Raw genomic sequence first — 24,818 nt, forward strand, 5'->3', positions numbered from 1 at the left:
TCTGTCTGGGAGGTGTGTGTGTGTGTGTGTTTAAGACTGGGCTCTGTGGTCAGACAGGCGGCTGCTACACACAGACAGCGCTGAGTATGATTTCAGTCATGCCAGCTGATTGTTTTAGATAGCTATGTCAGGAGTACCAACCAGGTTGAACCAGGTCCCACAGTTTAACGTAAATGAAGAAAACATGAAAATGTATTTGGGAGATTTGATGGGATATTTAAATGTCAAATCTAATGTCTTCAATCATCTTTCGTGGTAACCCTGCACTGAGAGATCCCCAATTGATGCATGAAATTCACAATTGACAAATCACTTCTCTTATCACCTCTTGCAGACCCAAATGCATTAAACAGTAAAGCACAATGATGTTTTATGGAACTCCCAAGGAGTTCTTGACCCCGCAGCACACTCGCACACACCCAACACCTCAAAACAATTGGCAAACGTCCCCTCACCTGATTGGATACTTCTCCCCAGGGTCCCGCCCCAGGTGGAAGATGATAGGCTGCATGGTGTGCTCCTCTTGGGTGTGGGTGGTGATGCCAGCCACCTCTTGTCCAGGGCAGAAATTGATGCCCTGTGTGTGCGCAGGGGAGAGAAAGGACATATATGGTATTTACTGGCAGTTGTCACTTCAATGCATTGAACACTACCATATAAACAACAAAAACACTCCACATGCGTATGTGTGTCGATCACAAGTTAACAAACCTCACTTCAGTACCTGTAAGTCTTAATTTCCATACTTTAATTCCATTTGCTTGTGTTCTTGTTTATCACTACACAGTATACAGGGGCGATACTATAGGTGGGTTGGGAGGTTGAGGGGAGCAGGGCATTTGACTCTAGGCCCATGGCCCTCCTGTTTCAATTGTGATGGGGGCCGGGCCTATTATAACCTTGGCAGGCTATATGGGGGACCATTTTGGTGTTTTGCCTTTGGGCCCTTTACGCAATTAGTCCACCAATGATGGTATATGTGCGGGTGGGAGAGTTTGTTTGTATGTGTTCTTCAGGACTTGGCTATAAAAAGCAGAACCCCTTTCCTTTACACAGTATATCTGAATCATCTGGAAGAGTCAGAACTTGCTATCCACTGGGACCCCAGAACCCATCACCCCCAACTCACAGTCAGGAAGAAAGAAAGAGATGGTATGAGAGAGAGAGAGAGAGAGAGAGAGGGAGGGAGGGAAAGGGAGAGAGAGAGAGAGAGAGAGAGAGAGAGAGAGAGAGAGAGAGACAGAGAGAGAGAGAGAGAGAGAGAGAGAGAGAGAGAGAGAGAGAGAGAGAGAGAGAAGCAACTGAAAGAGTAACCAAGCTGATATTCTATGGACTCTGGCACAGAGGTCTCTGAAGTTCGCCCTCTCTTCTCCCCTCCTCTGATCATGAAACATCTGAATACCCCCTGGATTCACACGCACGCACGCACGCACGCACGCACGCACGCACATCGGGGCCTGCATTGAGAAGGGGTGAGCGCTGGGTTATTAATAATTTAGCAGAGTAGCAGCCCGGTGCCTTTGAAAACATTGCACACACCACACTGTCTCAATTCTTGGAATAGCCCAGACACCGACATCCCATCCCACCAGCCCTCTGCTACTTGCCCAGAATTCATGCGTGTGTTGTGAGAGCAAGGGTGAGAAAGAGAGGTGTGTGTGTGTGTGCGTGCGTGTGTGTGTGTGTGTGTGTGGAGGTCATTTAAGGTTCCATCCACACTATTTTTTGTCAAATTTAACATTTTATGTGTACCCACTTACTTGGCAACAGCATGTGTTGTACATCTGTGCACACATAACTACACTATACACCTAATTGTGTTCTTAAATACCTACATTAATTCTTACACTGTCGGTGTTCCATAGTAACTACGGTCCAATTGCTCTGGATGGATGGATGGATGGATGGATGGATGGATGGATGGATGGATGGATGGATGGATGGATGGATGGACAGTATTTATGTTGGCAAAGGGTTCATGATTCAATGCGCATCACGATACACACGATACACACAACTCTATAACGATGCATTGCGATTCATGTACTATTGCGATGCATTGCGATATTTACTTCAGCAAATGTGTAAATACAGCTTATTTCCCAGTTGCTGTGTAGCATTCATAAGTTAATTTTGTATTAAGCATTTTAGCATCTGGGAGACAACTTCCATCACAACAGAAATGTTACCTACTCTCTACTGAACAAAATGAACCGATGGCAAATTCAATGTTATGTTTCTGAAATAATAAATTGTAATTAATCGTTGCCGTATATTGTGAAAATAAGTATCGCAATACATTGTCATGAATGTGACTTCATGAATGTGACATTGTCATGAATTGTGAAAACAAGTATGGCGAAGCATTCTCCTGATGATTGTTTTGCACACCCCTAATGGATGGATGACATAAGGCATCTCGCTGACTATCCAGAGACTGTGTGTGCATTCCAATATGCAGACTTCCGTCCTCCACTTGTGCTTGTGGCCTCGCATGTTACAGACGCCCCGCCTACGTGGAGAAAACAATAAAGTTTCCCCGCTGTCAGCCTAGCCTAATTTTGGGGGGGACTGTTCTTCATTCACCATCCTTATTGCAAATGAGGAAATGACAATAGAACCATGATTTTGCAAGAAATTGAATTAATTTTCTGTCGTCGGTGACGTCATCATGAGGTCACAAGCAGGCAAGTGAGCAAGGGAGGAAGGAAGTCAGCATATTGGAATCCACCCTATGCAAGAGGCCTCCCCTTGCCACCACCAGCAAGTTAACTCAGGCGGCAGCTTTGCTCCAGCTCCAATCTACCTTCATCCATTCAGAAGCATTCACTTCCCCCCTTCTCTTATGACTGAAGAGTAATAATTGAGGAGAGGGGGAGCTAGCTAAAAAAAAGCAATCCCTCCAGCTTCTGATAGACGGCGGGAGAATTCAACGAAATAAAATATTTGCACATTATAATGGCGGCGTGGTAAAGGCTGAGCCGGAGATGAGCGGCGGGGATGCGGCGCAACTTATCCCCCTGTGAAATTTCTCATTTCACACCCCAGTGGAGGGAAGCGACGCCGGAGAGGGCTCCGAAAAGAAATGGCACCACAGTGACCAGAGAACCTTTTTAAAGCCAGTCATGTTCCCCCTTTTTGCCTTTTTTTAACTTTACAGCTGCTCCAAAAACAGGATGAATGAACAACAGAGATACAGCAAACGTGGCAACCTTCCCTCTCTTGTACTGTATGTGTAAGGTGTACAGTATGATGATCGCCATATTGATGAGGTAACAGACGAGGGTATTTTAACAAACTTTAAACGATTTATCATAATGAAGTGTCAGACTTGCTGCCGACAGACAACTTAATCACCAGAACCCTGAACGACAGGAAGCAGTGAAACAAATGTTCTGACATGCTCTTTAGGCCGACACTGATGCAGAACCGAAAACCAGTGCCTAAACACAGAAGCCACTTTTCCATCCATGCCCTCTCTCTTTCGCTCTGTCACCCCCCCCCCTTCCCCCCACCTCCCAAACGAGTCGTCCAATGTGCGACCCACCCAGCCTTTTGCCTGTGCGCGTGTGCAGCGCGCCGCTCGCTCCCAAATCGATAGGCGGCTCACAGGCAATCAGCCGCCATTATTTGTTGAGTTCCACTCCAGTTCACATGAGCTGATAAAGGAGCCTCCTATTGATTCCGAGGGCCCTCCAGGAGAGAGCAATTTAAGCGACCGATGGGGCATAAAACAAACTCGGAGAGCACCGACCAAGGCCCTGGGTCTTTTTTTGGGGGGGGGGAGGTTGGTTTGGTGGGTTGTGATCCTTGGGGGTGGCGAGGTGGGTTTGGAGTAGCTACAGAGGAGAGAGGGAGAATAGGTGGAGTGGAAGAAAAGGAAGAGCAGAGCATGTTTTCTTAAGAGGGCACCGGGAGTACTCGACCAAACCCTGGCTCTCTCTTTATGGTGTTGGTGGTAGTGGGTGGCGGTGGGTCGGGTGGTTTTCGGGGGTGCAGAAGAGAGAGACAGAATAGGTGGCGCGAAATAGAAAAAAAAGTGGAAGAGGGGAGGAAGAGGAGAGTATATTGGACACAGGTGGAGGGGATGGAAGAGAGGCGAGCTTCTTCTGTGTATTGCAGTGGCTGGGGTGGTATGGATGTACAGAGCAGGGAGGGAGGGAATAGGTGGAGGTAAAAGAAAGCAAAGCATGTTTTCTTAAGAGGGCACAGGTGGAAGGGCTGGGAGAGAGATAGGCGAGCCTCTTCCACGGGAATGTGTGGGGCTTTGTGTGTGTGTGTGTGTGTGTGTGTGTGTGTGTGTGTGTGTGTGTGTGTGTGTGTGTGTGTGTGTCTGTGTGTCTGTGTGTGTGCACGTGTGAGAGAGAGAGAGAGTAATTTGTCGGGCATTACATTACCCATGACTGATGAAACCTGCTGGGGTATTTGTTAAAAGCAAGAGCGCCCCACTCGACACCAGTGGTGACAACAAGCAAGCAACAACATTATGGACTTCCCCCACCTGCGCCTTGCCTTGCCTTGCCATGGCATGGCATGCACAACACATTGTTACACATTACACATTTTATCACGCGGCCAGGATTACAAGTAGCAACGCACGATACAGGGGCTACTCATTACCCTAAATAGATCACGGAGGCAGCATGGCGAAAAATGAGATGATGAAATGATACAACCCATCCCCCTCTCCCTCCCTCCCTCTGTCTGTCCCTCCCTCCCTCCTTACATCCCTCGCTTGCTGAAAAACGACAGACCAAAAAAAAAAAAACTGACCTTATTCAACTCCTCCCAGGAGTTGCTCCACGTCCAATAGTGTGCCTTGTAGGGCCCCACCCGCACCGCCATCATCTCGTTGCCACGGTAATAGAAGATGGGCCTGTAGGGGGGGAGCGGGAGGCGGGAGAGTGTGAAAGAGGATTTGGTGGCTTGCTGTGCTGGACTCCACCGATAAAGTCACCCGGGGGGCCCGATGCCGGACAGCCCTGCCAGCCAGGCAGCCAGGCAGGCAGGCAGCCTAGTGCCGCTCGCTCCCCTCTGCCATGGATCATCCCATTACGTGCTCTGTGGAACACCTCATCGAGCAGGGTGGTCCGGCAAAATGTCTCCCCCAGCGCTCCCACTCCTAAGCACCACCCCCCTTCCAAGAGATACCGTGAACCACCCACCCTCACAAGAGACCCCGGCCGAAGACCAGCAGGGGACTGGTGTGTGTGTGTGTGTGTGTGTGTGTGTGTGTGTGTGTGTGTGTGTGCGCGCGCGTGTGCGCATGCGCATGTGTTTGATGTGTGTGTGTGTGTGTGTGTGTGTGTGTGTGTGTGTGTGTGTGTGTGTGTGTGCGTGTGTGTGTGTGTGTGTGTGTGTGTGTGTGTGTGTGTGTGTGTGTGTGTGTGTGTGTGTGGTGCTCTTCTCCAACAGAGAGTGTGTGACGCCTCCATTCCCCCCTGGAGCCATACTGTATCTCAGCATGGAGAGGGGAGCTTGGCTGTATGGAGAGCCCCATGGAGAGGCCTGCTGCTCAGGGGGTCTTCACTCACGCTGCCTGGGTACAACTGGTACCAGGGAAGGTAACGCTGGAGGGCAGGAGGGAGGGAGGCTAAAGTTATATCTTTCTCTCCTCACTGGCTTACATGTGAAGGTCATGGACTGCTGGCGGTGCTGGTGTGCTGGTATACTGGTATACTGGTGTGTGTGCGTGTGTGTGTGTGCCTGTGTGCGCGCGCACGTGTGTGTGTGTGTGTATTTTAGGGCTGTAACGATACACTCAATTCACGATTTGGTTCGCATCACGATCTTTCCCACATGATTTTTCAAATGTTAATTAATCTGCTTTTTTCTCATTTGCCAAAATTATAAAATTAATTTATGAATAAAACTATTTTTGTTAGACCAGTTACAGTTACATGAGGCTACTAAGAGTTGAAAAAAGTAGAAAAATAATAATGATGATGATTTGAAGCTTGGCAGCACGATCACATCTTTAATTCTTGATTAAAGAGTAACAGAACTTTGAAAGGGCATATCACGATACTGCAGTCTTGGACTGTGATACAGTACTGTGACTCTACATATTATCACGATTTCTCAGTTTGATACAATATCGTTACAGCCCTAGTGTGTGTGTGTGTGTGTGTGTGTGTGTGTGTGTGTGTGTGTGTGTGTGTGTGTGTGTGTGTGTGTGTGTGTGTGTGTGTGTGTGTGTGTGTATAGCCCACCCACTACAATAGAAGATAAAATGGTCCTCTGGGAAGCAAAATTGTGTTATTTTGTTGAAACTGTTAAAACTAAAAACTAAAAGAACATTTCTTTACAGACAGTTCTTTACTGAAACTTGGGTATTAGGGCATAGTTTTTCCTGAGCACAGCTTAAGTGTTTATTCATCATTTAGGTGTGTGTGTGTGTGTGTGTGTGTGTGTGTGTGTGTGTGTGTGTGTGTGTGTGTGTGTGTGTGTGTGTGTGTGTGTGTGTGTGTGTGCCTATCTAGGCGAGCCCACCTGTCGATGACTGTATTGTTGAAGAGGACGGGCCTCAGGTCGAGGCCATCCAGCTCCCGGTCATCTGGGACAGCCAGTCCAGCCAGGGCAACACTGGTACTGAAGAGATCCATTACACTGCCCAGCTGATGACTCACCTGAGAGAGAGAGAGAGAGAGAGAGAGAGAGAGAGAGAGAGAGAGAGAGAGACAGAGAGAGAGAGAGAGAGAGACAGAGAAAGAGACAGAAAAAGAGACAGAAAGGGACAGGGACAGAGAGAGAGAGAGAGAGAGAGAGAGAGAGAGAGAGAAGATAAAAACAATGCAAGGGAGTGAAAGAAAAATGAGCGATTGAGAAAGAGAGTGAAATAAATGCAAATGAGATGAAGAGAAAAAGGGAGTAAAAAAAGAGGATGAGAGAACAAGAGAGACAGAGTAAGGGAGCGCTAGAGAGAGACGACACCCCGCTCCCCCTTTGAGGCGACTTGAAAAGCTGCCTAATTGATTTCCAGTTGGAAAAGTTGGCACTTCACCCGCTGAAAAGGACACTATCGGCACGGCAGATCTGCGGCACGAAACGCTCACAATGCAGAGTAGGCCGACATTAGGCGCCCCGAGAGGAAAGAAATGCGAGGAGAAGAAGAAGAAGAAGAAGAAGAAGAAGAAGGGGGGAAAGGCAAATCTTTGAAGGGAGAGAGATTAGGGAAGAGGATGGGGGTGAGGAGAGAGGCGCCTGCTTAGAACACACTGACTCATCCAGCGCTTAAGCTCTGGCGGGCACACACACACGCGTACGCACGCATGCACACACGCACACACACACACACACACTTTCCTCCTCTGTATCCATCCATCACTCTCTCTCCCTCTCTCTCTCTTTCTTTGCTTCTTCATCCCCCTAATTCAAAATCTCTCCCTCACACACGCACGCACACACACACGCACACAGCGCATAAGCCAGAGTGCTAAGTAAAGGGATCCAGGTCCATGCATGAAAGGGGATGTGACAGGACAATAGGTGGCCAGGGTCCTAAAGGAGGGATGGAGACGACGGAGTCAGCACTCCAGGCCAGGAGGAGAGGGGGATGAGGAGAGGAGAGGAGAGGAGAGGGGGGCAGGATGAGAGGATGGGGAGAGGAGAATTAGAGAGGAGAGGGGGATGAGAGGAGAGGAGAGGAGAGAGGAAATGAGAGGTGGATGAGGAGAGGAGAGGAGAGGAGAGGAGAGGAGAGGAGAGGAGAGGAGAGGAGAGGAGAGGAGAGGAGAGGAGAGGGGGATGAGGAGAGGAGAGGAGAGGAGAGGAGAGGAGAGGGGGATGAGGAGAGAGGAGAGGAGAGGGGGATGAGGAGAGAGGAGAGGAGAGAGAGGAGAGGAAAGGAGAGGGGGATGAGGAGGGAGGAGAGGAGAGGAGAGAAGAGGGGGATGAGGAGAAAGGCATGTGGTCGTTCAGCTGGCCAAAAGATGCTCTGAGTCTATAGACATCCTCCACACAGTGCTGCGCGCTCTCAGCCAGACCTCTAATCTACCAGCACAGGCTCACACTCCAGCACACACAAACGTCTCTGTAAATTAGGAGCTGAAGGAGAGCGAGAGAGAGAGAGAGAGAGAGAGAGAGAGAGAGAGAGAGAGAGAGAGAGAGAGAGGCAGAGGGGAGAACAACAGATGAGGCAATGAATGAGAGACAGATAGAGAGAGTGAAAGTGTGTGAGTCAGAGAGAGAGAGAGAGAGAGAGAGAGAGAGAGAGAGAGAGAGAGAGAGAGAGAGATGGAAAAATTCGAAGAGGGGGGAAAATAGGGATGGAGGAGAGGAGGGAGGGAGATGGGACAGTGCAGCTGGGAGCAGCAGTTTTATCTCCCTTTCCCAGTCCCCTTTGCAAAAAAACGCTTTATTTTATTTATAAACTTTGAACTATTTTCAGATAAAATACCATTTCCTCCTCCTGCTCCCTCCTCAACACCTCCCCCCCCTCCTCCTCCACCACCATCACCATCACCAACAACCCCCCCCCCCCCAACACACACACACACACACACACACACACACACACCCCAGCCCCCACATACCCGCTGTCATCCTTGATCTTCCGTTCCATTCTCTTCCTGAGCGTGGCTTTGAGGGGGAGACGGCAGCCCCCACCATCAGATAGCACTATCAGCCCAGAGCAGCTGCCTCACGCAACCCAGCACACCCCTACCCCCACCCCACCGCCCCACCAACCTCCACCACACACACACACACACACACACACACACACACACACACACACAAACCTCCCACCACCACACACATACAAATACACTCACAACACATTCACAACACACACACACACACACCCAATTTCAGCAGCCGCTAGTGGTACCAGTCAGAGAGAGTTTGGTTGTCCTCTCCTGCATCCCCCCGCCCCTCCTCCACCCCCCACCCCTCCTATTATCTGCTCATTCTGAGTTCAACTGGGATGGTGAGCAAGCGTGTGGCGTGCTCACAAACACATCATCAGGCGCAGGGCTGGAGAACAGAGAATGTCGCGATGGTGAAATCATAGGGTACAATTAGCCACGAGGACCGAAAAGAAGCTCTAAGTGGCGAACTCGAGTCGTCTGCGACTTACGTGGTCTGTCGCCAAAGTAAACATAAACGTGCAATTTTGTCCCTCTAATGGAAATGTGTTTTTTTTTTTTTAAGTTGAGTCATTCTAAAGAGACTACGTCTGCATCTGTCATTAAGTTCCAGTTTATTGCACGTCCATTCTCTTCTCTTTTTCCCTCTTCTTTATCCTCCACTTTGCTCTCTTTCTCTCTCTCCTTCAACCTCCATCTCTATTTTTTTCCTCCTCTGCCCTGTCTGGCTCTGTCTTTGGCTTAATCCTGGCTGCTAGTTATCGGAGCCTGCAGACCTGCTATCCCTGTCTAATGCACGGAGGCTCTGTGTCTCGCTGCTGATAAAAAAAAACACAACAAAAGGGGATTGTGATGGAAGCCTTTTATTTTCTTACTCCATGCATGTGTGTGCTGGGTGCAGGGCAGTGCAGGGAGGATGGGATTGGATGGGGGGAATCCCCCCCCCCCCTCTCTCATCCCCCATTCCTCTAGTCTAGATCCTCCATTCGTTTCCATCACTACAGGAATGCTGAATGCCTTCTTCCGACTGCCCATCCACCTTTTTACCTCTTCTCTCTCCAACAGAGAAATTCTCACGTTGTGCCCCTTTTCAATGTCTCGATTTAGTTAAATGACACATTTCTTCTTCTTTTGGAACAGCACAGATGTTCTTCTGCCGCTGTGCATCAATGCCGTGGCACTAGAGCAGGAGGAGAAGAGAAAACCGCCTTGGTGTGGATGGATCAATGACTGGTCTGGAATTCAAGTTTAAACACTCGTCCGGGCGCCATCACAAAGGTGTACAGAAAACAACAAGAGCTGCCGCTCTGATTTACAGTGGCATTGATTCGCACAGACCCGCTCAGATCTTAGGACCACTCTTTTTTCCTTTATCTATCTATCTATCTATCTCTATCTCTCTCTCTCTCTCTATCTCTCTCTCTCACACACACACAGAGATAATCAATACATCGCTCAAGTCATTGTGGTAAGACTGTAACAAAAAAGAGGTGATTTGGACAAAACAAGACTGTGAGGCCGAGAAGTCTATACAGCTGCAAACAGTGATGGAAGTCAAAAGCATTTAACACAACAGTCAAAAAAACACCACCACCACCACCCCAACACACACACACACACACACACACACACACACACACACACACACACACACCTCCCTGTTGAATTCATTCATCCTGTGCCCATTCCACCACTTCTCAGCCAGCAGGTGGCGAGGGGCCATACAGCTGGCATGGGAATACATACATATATGCATCTTAGCGGGCACTGCCAACTCTCCTCCGCTACCCCCTTAAAACATCCCCTCTCTCTGGCTTGCCTCTCGCTCCCTCTGTCTCTCACTGCTTCTCTCTCCCTAAGTCTCTTTCTCACTCGCTCCTCTCCCTCATTCTCTCTCACTCTCTCGTTCTTACTCCCAGTCTTCTCTTTTTTTTAAAATGCCCCCCCATCCCTCCTCCCGTCCTTTATCCCAAACGCCTGGCATATCCAGATACAGAGCCCTCATTACAGCTCAATCCAACCTCAGCAAACACACAAACAGATTAGCCGTTTAAGACGCTTCCCCCATCTCGCCCCCCCCACCCCCCCCCCCCTCCCCCCCCACCCCCCCCCCCCCACCTCCCCCATCCCGATCTGCCCCGCCGCCCCCTCTCCCTCGCCACTCCAGCGCCGCTATCAGGGCCCTGCACACCCCTCAGATAGGAGCCGGGGGCCGGGCTTAAGCGCTGTGCCGTGCCGCACCGCACCGCACCACAACCGCGCTACACTGCATCACACCACACAGCACCACACCATGCAGGCAGGCAGGCGGCACACACCCACTGATGGGAGCCTCTGCCTGCCTGCCTGCCAGCCTGCCAGTCTGCTCTCCCTTCCTTCCACCCCATGGCGGGCTCTGTGCACCCAACTTCTACACTATTCCACATCGGCCCCGTCCCGCATGGATGTCACGGCTGCCCCTTGATACAATTAAAAGTCATCTACTGAATGCAAGAGGTTGGTATGACAAAGGAGAGAGAGAGAGAGAGAGAGAGAGAGAGAGACACAGACAGAGACACAGACAGAGACACAGACACAGACAGAGACAGAGAGAGGCAGACAGAGACAGAGAGAGGCAGACAGGTAGACAGAAGTCAGAAATTAGAGAATGAGTCGGAATGAAAGAGTGCAGGAATGCAGGATGAAATACAGAACCATGACAACGGGAGAGAGAGAGAGAGAAGGGGAATAAGGGACCTCGCTGATGCCAGACGAGTATCACTTTTGAAGTAGCAGCATGATCCAGGACAGATCACTGGAAGCCAGCAGTCATGTCATGCCATGCCACTGACAATCCCCATAAAAGCCCTACAATACACCAAAGACAGATACACACATGCAGATGTACCCAGGCATGAAACACACACACACGCACGCACGCACGCACGCACGCACGCACGCACGCACGCACGCACGCACGCACGCACGCACGCACGCACGCACGCACGCACGCACGCACGCACGCACGCACGCACGCACGCACGCACGCACGCACGCACGCACGCACGCACGCACGCACGCACGCACGCACGCACGCACGCACGCACGCACGCACGCACGCACGCACGCACGCACGCACGCACGCACGCACGCACGCACGCACGCACGCACGCACGCACGCACGCACGCACGCACGCACGCACGCACACGCACACACACACACACACACACACACACACACACACACACACACACACACACACACACACACACACACACACACACACACACACACACACACACACACTAAACGCCGATGTGTGCCCACAGGTTATCGACCCCCTCCTGTTGCACCACCTTGGCAGTGAATCTGGGCTTGCCAGTGCCAACCCCACATCCGCCCAGAAGACGCCACCGTCTTTTAGTACCTGATGGGGCAATTGGCACTGATATGTGCCCACAAAGCAATTCAACTGTGGAGAGAATGTGTGTGTGTGTGTGTGTGTGTGTGTGTGTGTGTGTGTGTGTGTGTGTGTGTGTGTGTGTGTGTGTGTGTGTGTGTAAGGAAGAGAGTTTCAGTGTGTGTGTGTGTGTGTGTGTGTGTGTGTGTGTGTGTGTGTGTGTAGGCGCGCGCACTTGGGCATGTGTAACAGTGAAAGTGAGTGTGTGTGTGTGTGTGTGTGTGTGTGTGTGTGTGTGTGTGTGTGTGTGTGTGTGTGTGTGTGTGTGTGTGTGTGTGTGTGTGTGTGTGTGTGTGTGTGTGTGTGTGTGTGGTGGGGGATTACTGGAATTAAGTGACTGTAATCTCAGCCTCAGTGCGAGGCCCTCCTCATCTGTCTTCCCCGTGCCAAGCTGCACGCCACACGCTCTCCCTCGCCGCGGGGAGCCCAGACGGCCACTTTGAGGCTCAGGGGGAGCACTGAAACAGACACCCACCGAGAGGAAGACATGCCTGGATGCCTTGCCATGGCTGGCTGGCTAGGTGGCGGGTGTGGATGAAGAGGTAGAGGGAAAGGAAGGATAGGAGAAGTTGGATGCCAGGTCTTTACCTACCGTGCCCTCAGGGATCCGACCAGGCCACCAGGCGATGGCAGGTTCCCTCATGCCCCCCTCGAAGGTGGTCTCCTTGCCACACAAGAATGGGCCGTTACTGCCACCTAGAAGGGAGAGAGAGAGAAAGGGTGAGATAAGGGGGGGGTATGATGGAAAGGAGAATTGGAGATGAGAGAAAGAGCAGAGACAGAGGTAGCAAAGATAGAGAGCAAAGATAGCACCAAGTTACAGCATCAGAAACAATGGAGGGTTCAGGAAAAGACACCAGATAAAAGTCTTGGCTTATTAAAGATGACACGGTCAGCGTCGTACCCATAACTCCGGACATGAGGGCCGCTCCGTTGTCGGAGGTGAAGAAGACGAAGGTGTTCTTGGCGATGCCCAGGAGATTGAGCCAATCCAGGATCTGGCCCACAGCGTAGTCCAGCTCCATCACTGCATCCCCATAGCTGTGGAGCACAGGGAGACATGATACAATGGCACTGGTGTTCCCCTAACAGCGTTTTCAGGACGACAGTGAACCGTGCCAGTGCCAATTCCTGCCCCTGATCTAAAACCGACTGCCGTGTTCATGTCAAAATTAGAGCGTTTGGAAACCGAAAAGCTGGTTTGGGATTTCAACCAAGTAAAAAAGTGAAGTGAACCGTGGCGTAAATGTCAGCCGAGTCATCAGTGTCACACGCGGTAAAAGTAACAATGCGATATGAACACAGGCTAAGCACTTGGGAGTCAACCGGCATTGGCACGAAAGGTATAAAATGTATTGAATTTTAATGGATCTTTAATCGATCTTTAATTGTTTGTTTGACATCTTCTGATAGGCTAGTGAGAAAAATAGGCAATGAGTCGCAGAGAGAGGTAAGTGGGGTGTCAACAGAGATGATCATCAAGACTCCAAACCGGATTCTTGGTCATATGCTACATGTACAGTGGAACGGCATCAAGATTTCCTCCCTTTTTTATCTGTACAGTCTATCAGATCTACCAGACTGTCATACGCGTATGACACATCTGAGGTAACAATTGTTTTCCTTTCAAAAAAGGAAGAACAAATTGCAAAAGACAAAAAAAAACAAGAACGTATAAAATACAGAGGCAGACAGAAAGAGGAACCAGAATGGGAGAGAGATGAACAGAAAGAAAGAGAGGAGAGGAGGACAGCACAGAGGCTGCTTTTCTCTTCACCAACCGACCGACCACTCTCTGGCACCTGGCTAATACCTCTCTCTCTCTCTCTCTGTCTCTCTCTGAGCAGATCTATTTCACTGTCAACACAGAGCTAATTTGGCATTCAGAGCCAGTGTCTGCTTAGCCGGGCCCGAGCTACCCAGAGGCTCCTGTGAGGAATGCTAAGTGATGCTAGGCAAGACTGGCAGCTCTGTCTTCCCTTCACCCTCTCATCCTCATATTCCTCTTCATCGTCCCACTCCTCCTCTTCCTCCATCTCAGTGCACATTAGGTGAGAAAGGAACATCTCCCTGCCATGTTTAATTAACCAGTGTGTCTCGTTGTTGGGACCTTGGCGTTTTGGATGTGTACGTGGGGGGCCCCCAAGAAGAGTCTGTATGCATATTTTATTTTTATTTCTCTCGGACCTGTTCAGGATGGTGAGTGCATGCAGGAGGAATGCAGAAGAATTTATCTTCATTAAGGACAAGACAAGTAACGTTTTCTCTTTTTTTCTTCTTCTTCTTATGGTGGGGGAATGCATCATCACTGAATGCAAACGCACCTGCATCACACTGGACAACCCCCTCCCACCACCACCACCACCACCACAGCAACCCTACCCCCATCCCCCCATACCACATCCGTTGGCGAGAGTGCATGGTCTTCTTATCCCCCTACCACCGATAAACAGGTCCTCTTTATCATGGACCCTGGGAGCATGCTGCATTTGCACAGATGCCACCATTGGCCAGTCCCCGGGGACTTCCGATGGCCCGTGGCGATAAAACAAGCTCCCAGCATGCCTCCGACAAGCCTTTTTTTACTGGAGCTATGTGTATGCAATGCATCTGGACTGCAGCAGTTACGACCTTCTGTCGACCACATTTACTGTATCTGCATCTAACTCATAACAAAAAAGCTGTGAAATGCTTTCATCGGGTAAAGTGGGCGTGTGTTGCTTCCGTCACTTACAGTCCCCTTTGGCTTTTTCCCAGGAACTTCTTTGAGGCGTACACCGGCGCGTGGGTTGCATCTGGGGCCCAGTAGAGAAAGAAAGGGTGATGGGCTAAGGATTGGGTGAAGATGAAGCCTAGTCCTTCCTGAAGGATGAGAGAGAGAGAGAGAGAGAGAGAGAGAGAGAGAGAGAGAGAGAGAGAGAGAGAGAGAGAGAGAGAGAGAGAGAGAGAGAGAGAGAGAGAGAGAGAGAGAGAGAGAGAGAGAGAGAGAGGTGGGGGATGGAGATGGAAAGAGAGTAAGGGCAGGAGAATACAGGAGATAAAACATCTTCTATCACAGCGCCCAAGGCCATTTCATATCAAAGACAGGGGGTGACCTACACAGAAAGCAGCGGCCTTCAAATGTAGATAGCCTGCCCACCTACCTCCAAGAAGATCTGTGTAAGGTTTGATTCCCCGGTTTTACGGTCAATATGGAAATCTTCGTAATACCTACGGTATGGAGGGAAAAAAAAGAGGAGTTCCTTAAAGCCTTAGTTTCAAATCCCAGGCAGCATTTCAACAATCCTTCACAATCACAATCCTTCAGACAAAAAGAGAACTTGTTTCCTTCCTAAACTGGCAGACTATGGAAAGAAAAAAAAGAGAGGACACAGTTCCAGACAATGCCTTGGGGAAGCCAAATTTAGAAAGAAAGTCGTATTTTTTTCTTGTTTTGTGAAGTCTCAGAAGAGCAGAGGAGACTGTTAGGAGAGGGCACTGAAGCATGCGGTTTTGAGGAGAGAGAAGACGCCACAAAAGCCGCTGCTTCTCTCCATCTTTCTCTCTATCCCTCATTCTCTCTCTCTCTCTCTCTCTATCCCTCATTCTCTCTCTCTCTCTCTCTCTCTCTCTCTCTCTCGTTTCTGCTCGGGCTGTTCCAGGTGTCCAAACACGGCGCCGCTGCCAACCTGCCGTCTCCTGGGTGCCCGCGTGTGCGTCTGTCCGAGGCCCAGGTACGCCACGCTGATTTAATCCACAACTAAGCACAAAAATTGCCCGGCTGCCAGCGCCAATGACCCCTGATGCACATATGGCTGTTTGGGAGGGGAAAACAAACAGGCGGAAAATGGGATACACAAGCACAGCTGGTACAGGCGACGGAAATCAACACGGAGGAGGGACCAGCCAAATCACGGATACAGACAATGCGTGGATGTCTCTGTGCTTGGTTTGCTTGTTGTTGCCTAAGCTTTCTGCGTGTCAGTATTGGTGATAAACAGTACCTTCCAATCATCTCAGAGTTGTTGTAGACAGGTACGTTAGGAGTGTTGATGCCGTTGTAGGGACCAAAGTGACAGTTGGGTGCGCCGAACCACTGGTCAAAGCCGTGTTGCAGAGGCAGGTGACCTGGGCGGTGCCCAAGATGCCTGCAGACATAGGACATTCAATGACAGATAAACAAAGTTATGACATAACAAACCAACATCAAGCCACAAACATCAATATGTATACAAATATCCTTTCCACCTTCTCATCATTTTTGCCACTTGGAATAGAAAATGACTTACCACTTGCCAACGAGTTTGGTAGAGTATCCCTTTTTCTTCAGCATCTCTGGGAGGAGAACTTCCTCCTGTGCGATCCCACCAACTATGTTCTGAGGAGTGTATGCTGTAAGAGGGACACCAAGCTCGTCAGTCCGCGCAAAATTAAGAGAACACAGGAAAGTCAAGTTGTATTCGTGTATTTTATTACAGACGATGGGAATAAGGATGGCGACTCTTACCATTCCTTGCATGGGCGTTTGTGGTGTAAAAACCATTCCTGACCGGTAGCCTTCCAGTTAAGAGGGATGCTCTGGCTATAGATACACAAAGAATTAACCTAGAGAATGATGATCTATACACAGACCAAATTCAATAGCGGTTACAACAGTAAGTCAAGGCCAAAAGTCTGCCATGACGTTTAAATGGAGCATTGTGAGACAGATAGACATGATGATGGCGAGTCGCTTTGCATTGGCATGATGCCAATTTATTCACCATATTCAATGCTTGCCTTGGGCAAACTTGCTTGTGAAAAACATTGTGTCGCCATTCAAGTCTGCAAGCTATTTAATCGGTGTATGCTCCTCTCAGCCATTTGTCCCTTTTGCACAAAACTCCAGGCTACAAAAAAATGCCTGAATGCAAATCCAGAGCAAGTCATTCGGCAGCATTAATATTGAACTGGGGGGAGGGAAAAAAATAACGGCATTGTGGAATTCAAACAAAGAAACTCCTACCTGGATGCTGTGATTAGCAAGCCTACACGCATCTCTGGCATTAGAGGGAAATGGTAATTTACGTTCGCCGACAGAGCTCCATAACGCTGCCTCCGCGGTGTAAACACAAAGACGCAGGTATTGTGTCACCGCTCCTCCGGAGCGCCTCCCTGGCTGTGCTCATCTGAGATTAACCTCTCATCAAGTCTTTATTTGCTTAAATATTAATTAGGCACCAGGAAAGTCGGCTAATGATAGATCTCTTTGTGTGCGGCGAGTTTATTCAAATTCTTAAATTAGGCCCAATTAGCATATTCCAATTGTGCATTATCCATATTTGCATAACGAGCGATTCTCCTCCCTATCGTCCCAGCGCACGCACACACACACATCCGCACACATCCGCACACAGTCTTGTATGATTTATGCATGCAAAGTTGCTGACAGGTTTTACAACCACGAGTCTCCGATTGCAAATCCTGCCATTATGATTCACGTCAAGACACCTGGAAATAGGGGGATTCGGGACAACGGGCGTGAGACTTTTGCGGAATATTTCAGAACAGGTACACTTGTCTTCTACATCCCTGATTCAAGAAAGGAAATACAGTCAAATAACAAATACATATCTACTATTTGCGCATAAGGATGTAAAACATCTATCAAACCCCCAATGGGGCGTTATTCACATTTAATGCAGGCTTTTGAAAATAGATTGTTGTGTGTGAAAAAGATTATGCTTATGTATAGGTTTTTCGTTAACAAATATTTATGTTGTGAGGAGGGGCAAGCAGCCAACCATGTGATCTAATTTTTTTGACCGACAGCAGATTCCAACAATCAGATGTTGAACAGTGAGCAGCCACGGTCACGCAGCCAGGGATTGTTTACAAACGGTAAACCCATGTATCGGACAATGTAGACCCACTTATCTGGGGTCAATACTACAAAGCCGGTTCATGATAAATTACCGGTAAGTTTAAGTTAAGAGGTAAATCATCTAATAGAAGACCCTGGAGTCCTCATTTTCTTGAGAAAAAAACTCTTGTATTAGATGATATAGATTACGTCTTAACTTAACCTTAACTTATCCTGAACCAGCTTTGTAGTAGAGGCCCCAGATGTCAGAGTAAATTTAAGGACACTTGGGATTCTTGCATGTGGAAAAACTGTAAATGCATGGGGGTGTTGTGGCGCACTGCACTAAGGTACCCCTACCATTGCCCCCAGGGACCAGGATTCAAGCCTGGCTTCAGTTGGGTTATGTCCTGGTCACTCACTCACTCACTCACACACCCTGTCCAAATCTCACTGTCCTGTCACAATAGAGGCAAATAGCCCTTAAAATTAAGTTTCCTTTTTAAAATAAAAAAGGTGACGTAAAGAAAGCTACTGCTGTGATAATTATGGAGCATGGACTCCTTTACAAAACCATGGGCATTACTCGTTAAGGGCATAACCTAATATGATTGCCACTCATCAGTAGATGTGCTAATACTTACATGGTGAGCAGAGTGGGTTGGCAGTGTAGAAGTTAGGGAACAGCATCCCCTCAGCAGCCATCCGGTCCAAGTTGGGAGTCTCTTTGGAGGGCTGCCCAAACACTCCTAGGTCACCCCATCCCATCTGAAACAATAGGAAAAGATCATGTGTTACTATCATGAACTCCTTGTGTCAGATTTAATAACAATAATAATACATTTTATTTTTAGCGCCTTTCAAGATACCCAAGGACACTTTACAAACAAAACAGATAGATAATAGTAGAGACAGTATAACAAAGCTTCCGTGAATTAACAATAGGAGAGTAATTGAAATGCAAAATAAAATAGAAAAAAATAATAAAAATACAATTTTATTAAAATAAGAAAAAAGTAGAATACATTTGAAAATAAAATAAAGATGAGGAAAAAAAATAAACTAATGATTAAAGTAAGTGAACACACACAACGCAGGGATAGGGAAAGAGCATGCAGCCAACTGGTTGTAGGCCTACTGTACTGGTTGTGTTGTACTGGCATGTACTGGTTGCTCCCAAACTAATTCATTCATGGGCTTAAACAATTTTTAATAACCCTTAACAATAAATGTACTGCTAGTAGAACACCAGTCCCGACTCCCAGCAGCCTCACTGGACTAATTGACCCATAGACAGAACATCAAAATGAAAACATAATCTTACATCATCCATGAGCATGATGATAATGTTCGGCGTCGATGCATTGGAGTCATCCCTTGTCCACACAGAACATACTAAGCCGAGGAGACAAGTTAGCACATGAAGTCGCCCTGTAGCCATTGTAAGTTGCACGAGCTGGACCTCCTGTCACATGCCCAGGTCTATGAGGAAGCAGTTTAAAACTAACAATCTAGTCATGCGACTTTCATTAAAAAATTGCAATGCTTCAACGGCGATTCTGACATTTTGTTGAACTACCCTAACCCTAGTCTAACTAAGCGGTTCGGCAGCTATTTTGGTGATACCATCGTCCATGCTTTCTCTACACGATTCAGGTATTAAAACAATGTATCCTTTTACGAGGAAGAATGAATGATCCCAGTGAAAAGTAAAGAGGGGGAAAAGTTGTGTACACTGTAACAAGATAGTCACATGATATTACTTCCTTCCTGGACGTGTCACGTGACCAATCCTAAGTGGAGCGTCAACATGGCGGTGTGCATAGCTGTCATCGCAAAGGAGGTAACATTTATTTCTTAAAATACGTTTTCACAATCTCTCGGTTCAGTGTATGTTCAGTTTGGGTCGTAGTAAACACACAGTTTACACGTATTCGTATCGACTGCTCTTAGATTCATAGCGTTAGCTGTGTTTCCTGTGTGTTTTCATTGCAATGCTAGCTGTCGTTAGCATTTCTAAACATCTTTAGCTGTCCAACACCTTTGTGCAAAATGGACAGGGAATTAGTATTCACAAATAATGAATAATATAGTACTAATGTTGCATATAAATTGTAGTGCTGACGAATTTGCGTTTATAGCGCACTGCCTGCCTGCTGTACTGACTGGCTTTAGCCTTCTGTAGGCTACTGTGCGAATAGAGATACCACAGCCACTACACGATTTCAGGCTGAGCTATGGCTCTCATTCTAGGTAAAACAAAGCCCGCAAGTATCTATGTTGCATTACGGTGCTTTGCTTCTATAAATTGTCAAACTAGCCCGTAATTCTACCTGCCCATGTCTGTCCATCTGCCGCCCAAGGAATAGTGCAATGGCAATGCTTCCCCTGAATGTTCCCCCTCTGATACATCCCCTTATTCCGCATAGGCTCTTGGCCTATACTCTTTCCCTGCTATGGTTTTGTCCATTTCTATTTTAGTTTTAAATGTCTTTTTAGTTTGTGTAATTTTTGCTTTGTGGGAACATAATGCAAGTGTGGACACATCATTCCTCATTTTGTCTTTGCAGAACTACCCATTGTACATCAGAAGCGTTCCTACTCAAAATGAGCTTAAGTTCCATTATACTGTGCACACATCACTGGATGTAGTAGAAGAGAAGATATCGGCAGTGGGCAAAGCTATGGCCGACCAGAGAGAGCTTTACCTTGGACTGCTATATCCCACGGAGGACTACAAGGTGTATCCTTTATTCAGGACAACTCTGCTTTCTAGCCTTCTCCAGGTGGTCCCTGGACACACACACACACACACACACACACAGATATGTATCAGGGACCCCAGGTGGCATGATTAGCTAATTTCAAAGGGATGTGAATGTGTTTTATTTCTTTGCCATTAAGTTAACCCTATGAAAAAAAGGTTTCATATACTCAGGACTGTGCATGCCATTTGTAATATGGTTAAAATGTCTTCACACTTTTTAGTAATAGAATTAATGTCATTGCATTACTTTACCTTTTGCAGACTCCGGTGTAAGCAGAGTGTAAAGGCAGAACATAGAAATGCTTTGGTCTCAAGTCTAGATGATGATGCATGCAACAGTCAGCAGACTGTTGAATGTGAATCATGGTGTCAGCAGTGCCTGAACCAGAACGGCATCAGTTTTGAGATTAAGTGGTGCCAGCAGTTCTACATTTTAAATTGATTCAGTAAATACATACTTGAATTATTCATTTTTCAGTTATTTTCATTATGTATTTTATTAATTTTCAGTTATTTCAGTTAATTTATTCAGTTTTCATACACTTTTGGGACACTGTACATGTTGCACTCAAATGTAAAATGTGGGCCTTTGCCATCCTGCACACCACATTCCTTAACTTGCTAAACAGATATGGCTATGTGACCAATTCAAAGGTGAAGTTTGTCATTGTGGTAGATTCTTCAAACACATCTTTGCGGGATAATGAAATTCGAAGTGTAAGTAGTGCTTTGCTATCCTTGATGGTTTTAATATGTACACATTTCTTTTGACTGGACCATTTGAGATGGTGACTGGAAGAGAATCGAGAAATGACCTTGGACCAGATTAGAACCCGGGTTCCCAGTGTGACAGTGCAATGCCATACCGTTTGAGCCAAGGAAGGGCCATATTATTTAGTTTTGAGGTGATCGATCACTCCCTCCTTTTTCCTCCCCCTTTACAGATGTTCAGAAAGCTACACAACTCCTTTACTGACGTGATGTGTAATCCCTTTTATAACCCCGGCGATCCAATTCAGTCAAAGTAAGTGACTGCACATCACATTCTTCCCAAATCTACTCAAATCATGTCAAAACTCATTAAGCATGGCTGCCAATCTTGACTGACTGTGTTTATTATTTTCTCTCAGGTCTTTTGATGGTATGGTCTCTACGATGATGGTTCAAACTAGCTAAGCGTCTGCTGAACATTTTTGTACATATGTTTTTTTTTTTTTCTTCTTATGCTACATCATGTCAATTAAACTATTGAATTGGAAATAGAAGACATTGCTTTGCGTGAATTTATTATGATTTTTAAAGTGGTTCACCACAAACAATACAGTAAGAAAATCCACAAAACAAAACATTCAGGGCCGTTTGTTTAGAAAAGAAACACATAAAATCCAGAGTAAAGTAAAATGCCATTATTCCTTATTACATGGTGAAATCGGTAACACAATCCACATTGTAATAAATAAAATCCAAAATAAATAGAAATTAAAAAGGAAACCAGAAACTAATCAACACATTAGTAATGGTCAGACCAAGGCTGGATTCGTCCATTGCCCCTACAAGAGAGGTTGGGTGTTAGTCTTTCAATAAAGATCAACCCCCATCATGAGAACATTCTCAAACGTGTGGTGTAATCAAAACAGTAGTGGATCCTGTATTAGCTTGAAGCTGGACATTCCCCCACTTCCCAATCTGCAAAGATAGCATGGGATCTTGATCTACCTTTGAAAAGGATAGGTTGGCAGTAGGTTTATATTAGGACAGGGTTTATATTCTAATGTATTTATTTACTAAAAAAAACATCTTTCCAGTGTGTTCAATAGTTTATTTCCAACATGTATGATGCCCATTTCACAAAGGTGAGCTTCATGAATATTTGTCTGTCCCCAGAGTAAGTTTTGTTGCCAAAGATGTCTGATGTCTGGTTATTCAAAAAGGCAAATTTACATGGAGTTGACCATCTCCTTATGTACAATTTTTTTTTTTTAATTTCCAAGCCATGATTACAAATTTTTAAATGCCCAGCATAATTTCTGGAAATAAACTAGGAACGGTCAAACATTATCTGTAAACAATGCACATTTCCAATGCCTACCTGGAGCGACCCTGAAACTCGTTGCTGAACCGGCCACGGCCACCCTGGGCCCATGGCCGGCCACGATTGCCCCCTCTGTTGGTCATGCCTGGAATGTTGGTCCGTTTGGGCAAAACCTGGGACACAAATGGGTTTAAGTTTTTACCCTGGTATGAATAGAATAAACCTTTGCATGTAAATGCACTGAATGAAACAGAAGGTGTAGTATCTTGATCCCAACTGGCAGACAACTTGAAAAACTAGTTAGGGAAACTTGAGTGTTTTATCCAGTGTCTGTCCAAACAAGCAGGGGCGACATGTTTGTGAAGTAATGGAATGACCAATATTATACACACTACTATGTTCACTACCAAGTTAGATATACTTCATGATCCAACATCTTACCGTTGCATTCAACATCCTAGGGTCTTAGCTTACCTTAATGATTCTCCCTCTGAATAAAGTATTATCCAAGGTCATTGCGGTCACAACAGAATCCCTTTCTGAGAATTCAATGTAAGCAAAGCTGCAAAAGACAATAGTTGGCGAGTTTAGAAACTCATGCTGAAATCAAGTCATAATTAATGTGTGGGGAACATCTGCATGGTGAAATTATGAGTTGACTGGCTCACCCTTTAGGATGACCAGTGACTTTGTCACAGAGGATGGTGACTCTGTTAACAGCACCACATCCACTGAAATGGACCTTCAGCTCAAGCGCAGTCGCACCATAGTCCACCTGCGGCGAACAAGGTTGTCAAGATAAGTAGCTGCATGTACTGACTTATGGTCCAAGTGGTAACATTTCTAGTAAATTGCATATATTTCTAGTTAATTGGGGGCCATGCCTACATTTCCCACGTAGACCGATCGGTTGTCAGCATCAATCCTCTCCTCATGACTCATCTGGTAAAACAGAGCTGTGGGTTTGAGGGAGAGCAGGAGGTGAGGGGCAATACAAAACACCTGCTACTTTTATACCTTGTCTTCATGAGACAAATAATGATTAAATAAAAGTGACAAACTCAAATGTCTTTAAAACCTAATACACTCCATTAATTAAAGTATTTTGTTTCATTGGGCTACCAAGTGTGGTGCACTACATGTGATAATACTTGGAGATTTCTAATGCATTTTAATAAATAATAAAAAAGTAAAACAAAATATAAAAATCTAAACGCTACTCACCCACTAGGGGATTGTACATGAGCTGGCGTTCTCCAAAAGAGTGAACCTCTCTAAGCTTTTCAGCTTCTTTCTCCAGCTCTTGCACCCTTTGTTTAATTGCATCCAGCTCCTGGACAAAACAAATCGGGTGGACCATCATGGAACTTCAAAATGGCTACAAAATTTCTCGATCGAATCTTCTGTTGCAGTAGTCTATTGTATTTCACGCAGTTTTTGAATGCGTTTCCATCCCAGTGTTTGGAACTCGGAGGAAACCGTATTTCTAATGTAGGCCTACGTAGCAACAAATTGGGCATCGCCTCTCATTTAGGCCTATTATTGGGTACGATTGATTATTAAACATCCTTCAACAAGTCAATAAAACATGGCAGTGTAGAGAACATCGACATGGGATTCTTTGTGACTTACTGTGGTCGATGTGATTTGTTTGGAGAAGATGTCAGTGTCCAGACGCCCACGTGTATCAGACATTTCTAAAGACGATCGACCTCAAAATCATACCAGTTTGAAATGTGAAATGATAAACTGTACCTTATTCTGAATGTTTTTGATACAATAGGCTAAGAAAGTTTATCAGAATATGATCTTTGTTGGAGACTATATGCTCAGGACCACGAAGAAAATATGCGGCGGGCAAAATCGTAAAGAAATTCAATTGTCCGTCAATCAAGGTGAGAAGTGAAGGCTTATTAAGCCGCCAGCGGGGCACCTGTGACGCAGGGGCGGGATGCAAAATCAAACCCAATTGATGACAGCCATTGCGAATTTCATTTACCTGCCTGTTTGGGTTGGAGGGGGACGCCTCATGTTCTGATAATTTTGTATTTTGGTGATTGCTCTGTTTTGAACACATCATTCTGTAGCCTACATTAGGCCTACTGCCAAAGTGGAAAAGCTGATAGCATCAATAATGAGTCAGTGAAAAACAAGTCATATTTCATTTTGT

At 46.7% G+C, this 24,818-nt stretch overlaps 3 protein-coding genes across 5 annotated transcripts in view; 1 reads left to right on the forward strand and 2 right to left on the reverse strand.

Moving 5' to 3' along the window:
- Window positions 1–19,521, reverse strand: part of galns (galactosamine (N-acetyl)-6-sulfatase) — a 28,527-nt gene extending 9,006 nt beyond the window's left edge. Inside the window, exons 1-12 of the mRNA XM_063188712.1 lie at window positions 19,174–19,521; window positions 18,494–18,617; window positions 16,515–16,589; window positions 16,297–16,399; window positions 16,012–16,155; window positions 15,172–15,238; window positions 14,763–14,890; window positions 12,933–13,069; window positions 12,621–12,724; window positions 6,493–6,629; window positions 4,774–4,876; window positions 456–577 (exon numbers count right to left, since the gene is read on the reverse strand). Of these exons, the coding sequence (XP_063044782.1) occupies window positions 456–577; window positions 4,774–4,876; window positions 6,493–6,629; window positions 12,621–12,724; window positions 12,933–13,069; window positions 14,763–14,890; window positions 15,172–15,238; window positions 16,012–16,155; window positions 16,297–16,399; window positions 16,515–16,589; window positions 18,494–18,617; window positions 19,174–19,290 (1,361 nt within the window). The 5' untranslated portion in view covers window positions 19,291–19,521. The remainder of the gene's footprint in view (window positions 1–455; window positions 578–4,773; window positions 4,877–6,492; window positions 6,630–12,620; window positions 12,725–12,932; window positions 13,070–14,762; window positions 14,891–15,171; window positions 15,239–16,011; window positions 16,156–16,296; window positions 16,400–16,514; window positions 16,590–18,493; window positions 18,618–19,173) is intronic.
- Window positions 19,522–19,588: 67 nt separating this feature from the next.
- On the forward strand, window positions 19,589–21,881 carry trappc2l (trafficking protein particle complex subunit 2L). The gene is made up of 5 exons (XM_063188722.1): window positions 19,589–19,692; window positions 20,420–20,592; window positions 21,246–21,333; window positions 21,561–21,640; window positions 21,747–21,881. The coding sequence occupies exons 1-5, from the start codon at window positions 19,603–19,605 to the stop codon at window positions 21,790–21,792; spliced, it is 477 nt and encodes a 158-aa protein (XP_063044792.1). The 5' UTR covers window positions 19,589–19,602; the 3' UTR covers window positions 21,793–21,881.
- pabpn1l (PABPN1 like, cytoplasmic) lies at window positions 21,882–24,549 on the reverse strand. Of its 3 annotated transcripts, none has more exons than XM_063188718.1 (7): window positions 24,281–24,549; window positions 23,873–23,981; window positions 23,537–23,604; window positions 23,317–23,423; window positions 23,123–23,210; window positions 22,706–22,821; window positions 21,882–22,328 (listed from the first exon to the last, which is right to left on the reverse strand). In XM_063188718.1, the coding sequence occupies exons 1-7, from the start codon at window positions 24,341–24,343 to the stop codon at window positions 22,268–22,270; spliced, it is 612 nt and encodes a 203-aa protein (XP_063044788.1). In that variant the 5' UTR covers window positions 24,344–24,549; the 3' UTR covers window positions 21,882–22,267. The 3 variants fall into 3 exon arrangements, with proteins under 3 accessions (XP_063044788.1, XP_063044789.1, XP_063044790.1); XM_063188719.1 differs by having other exon boundaries at window positions 21,882–22,166; window positions 24,281–24,548; XM_063188720.1 differs by having other exon boundaries at window positions 21,882–22,332; window positions 24,281–24,547.
- Window positions 24,550–24,818: the final 269 nt, after the last annotated feature.

The sequence above is a fragment of the Engraulis encrasicolus genome, chromosome 22 (assembly GCF_034702125.1).
Source record: "Engraulis encrasicolus isolate BLACKSEA-1 chromosome 22, IST_EnEncr_1.0, whole genome shotgun sequence".
Taxonomy (NCBI): Eukaryota; Metazoa; Chordata; class Actinopteri; order Clupeiformes; family Engraulidae; genus Engraulis; species Engraulis encrasicolus.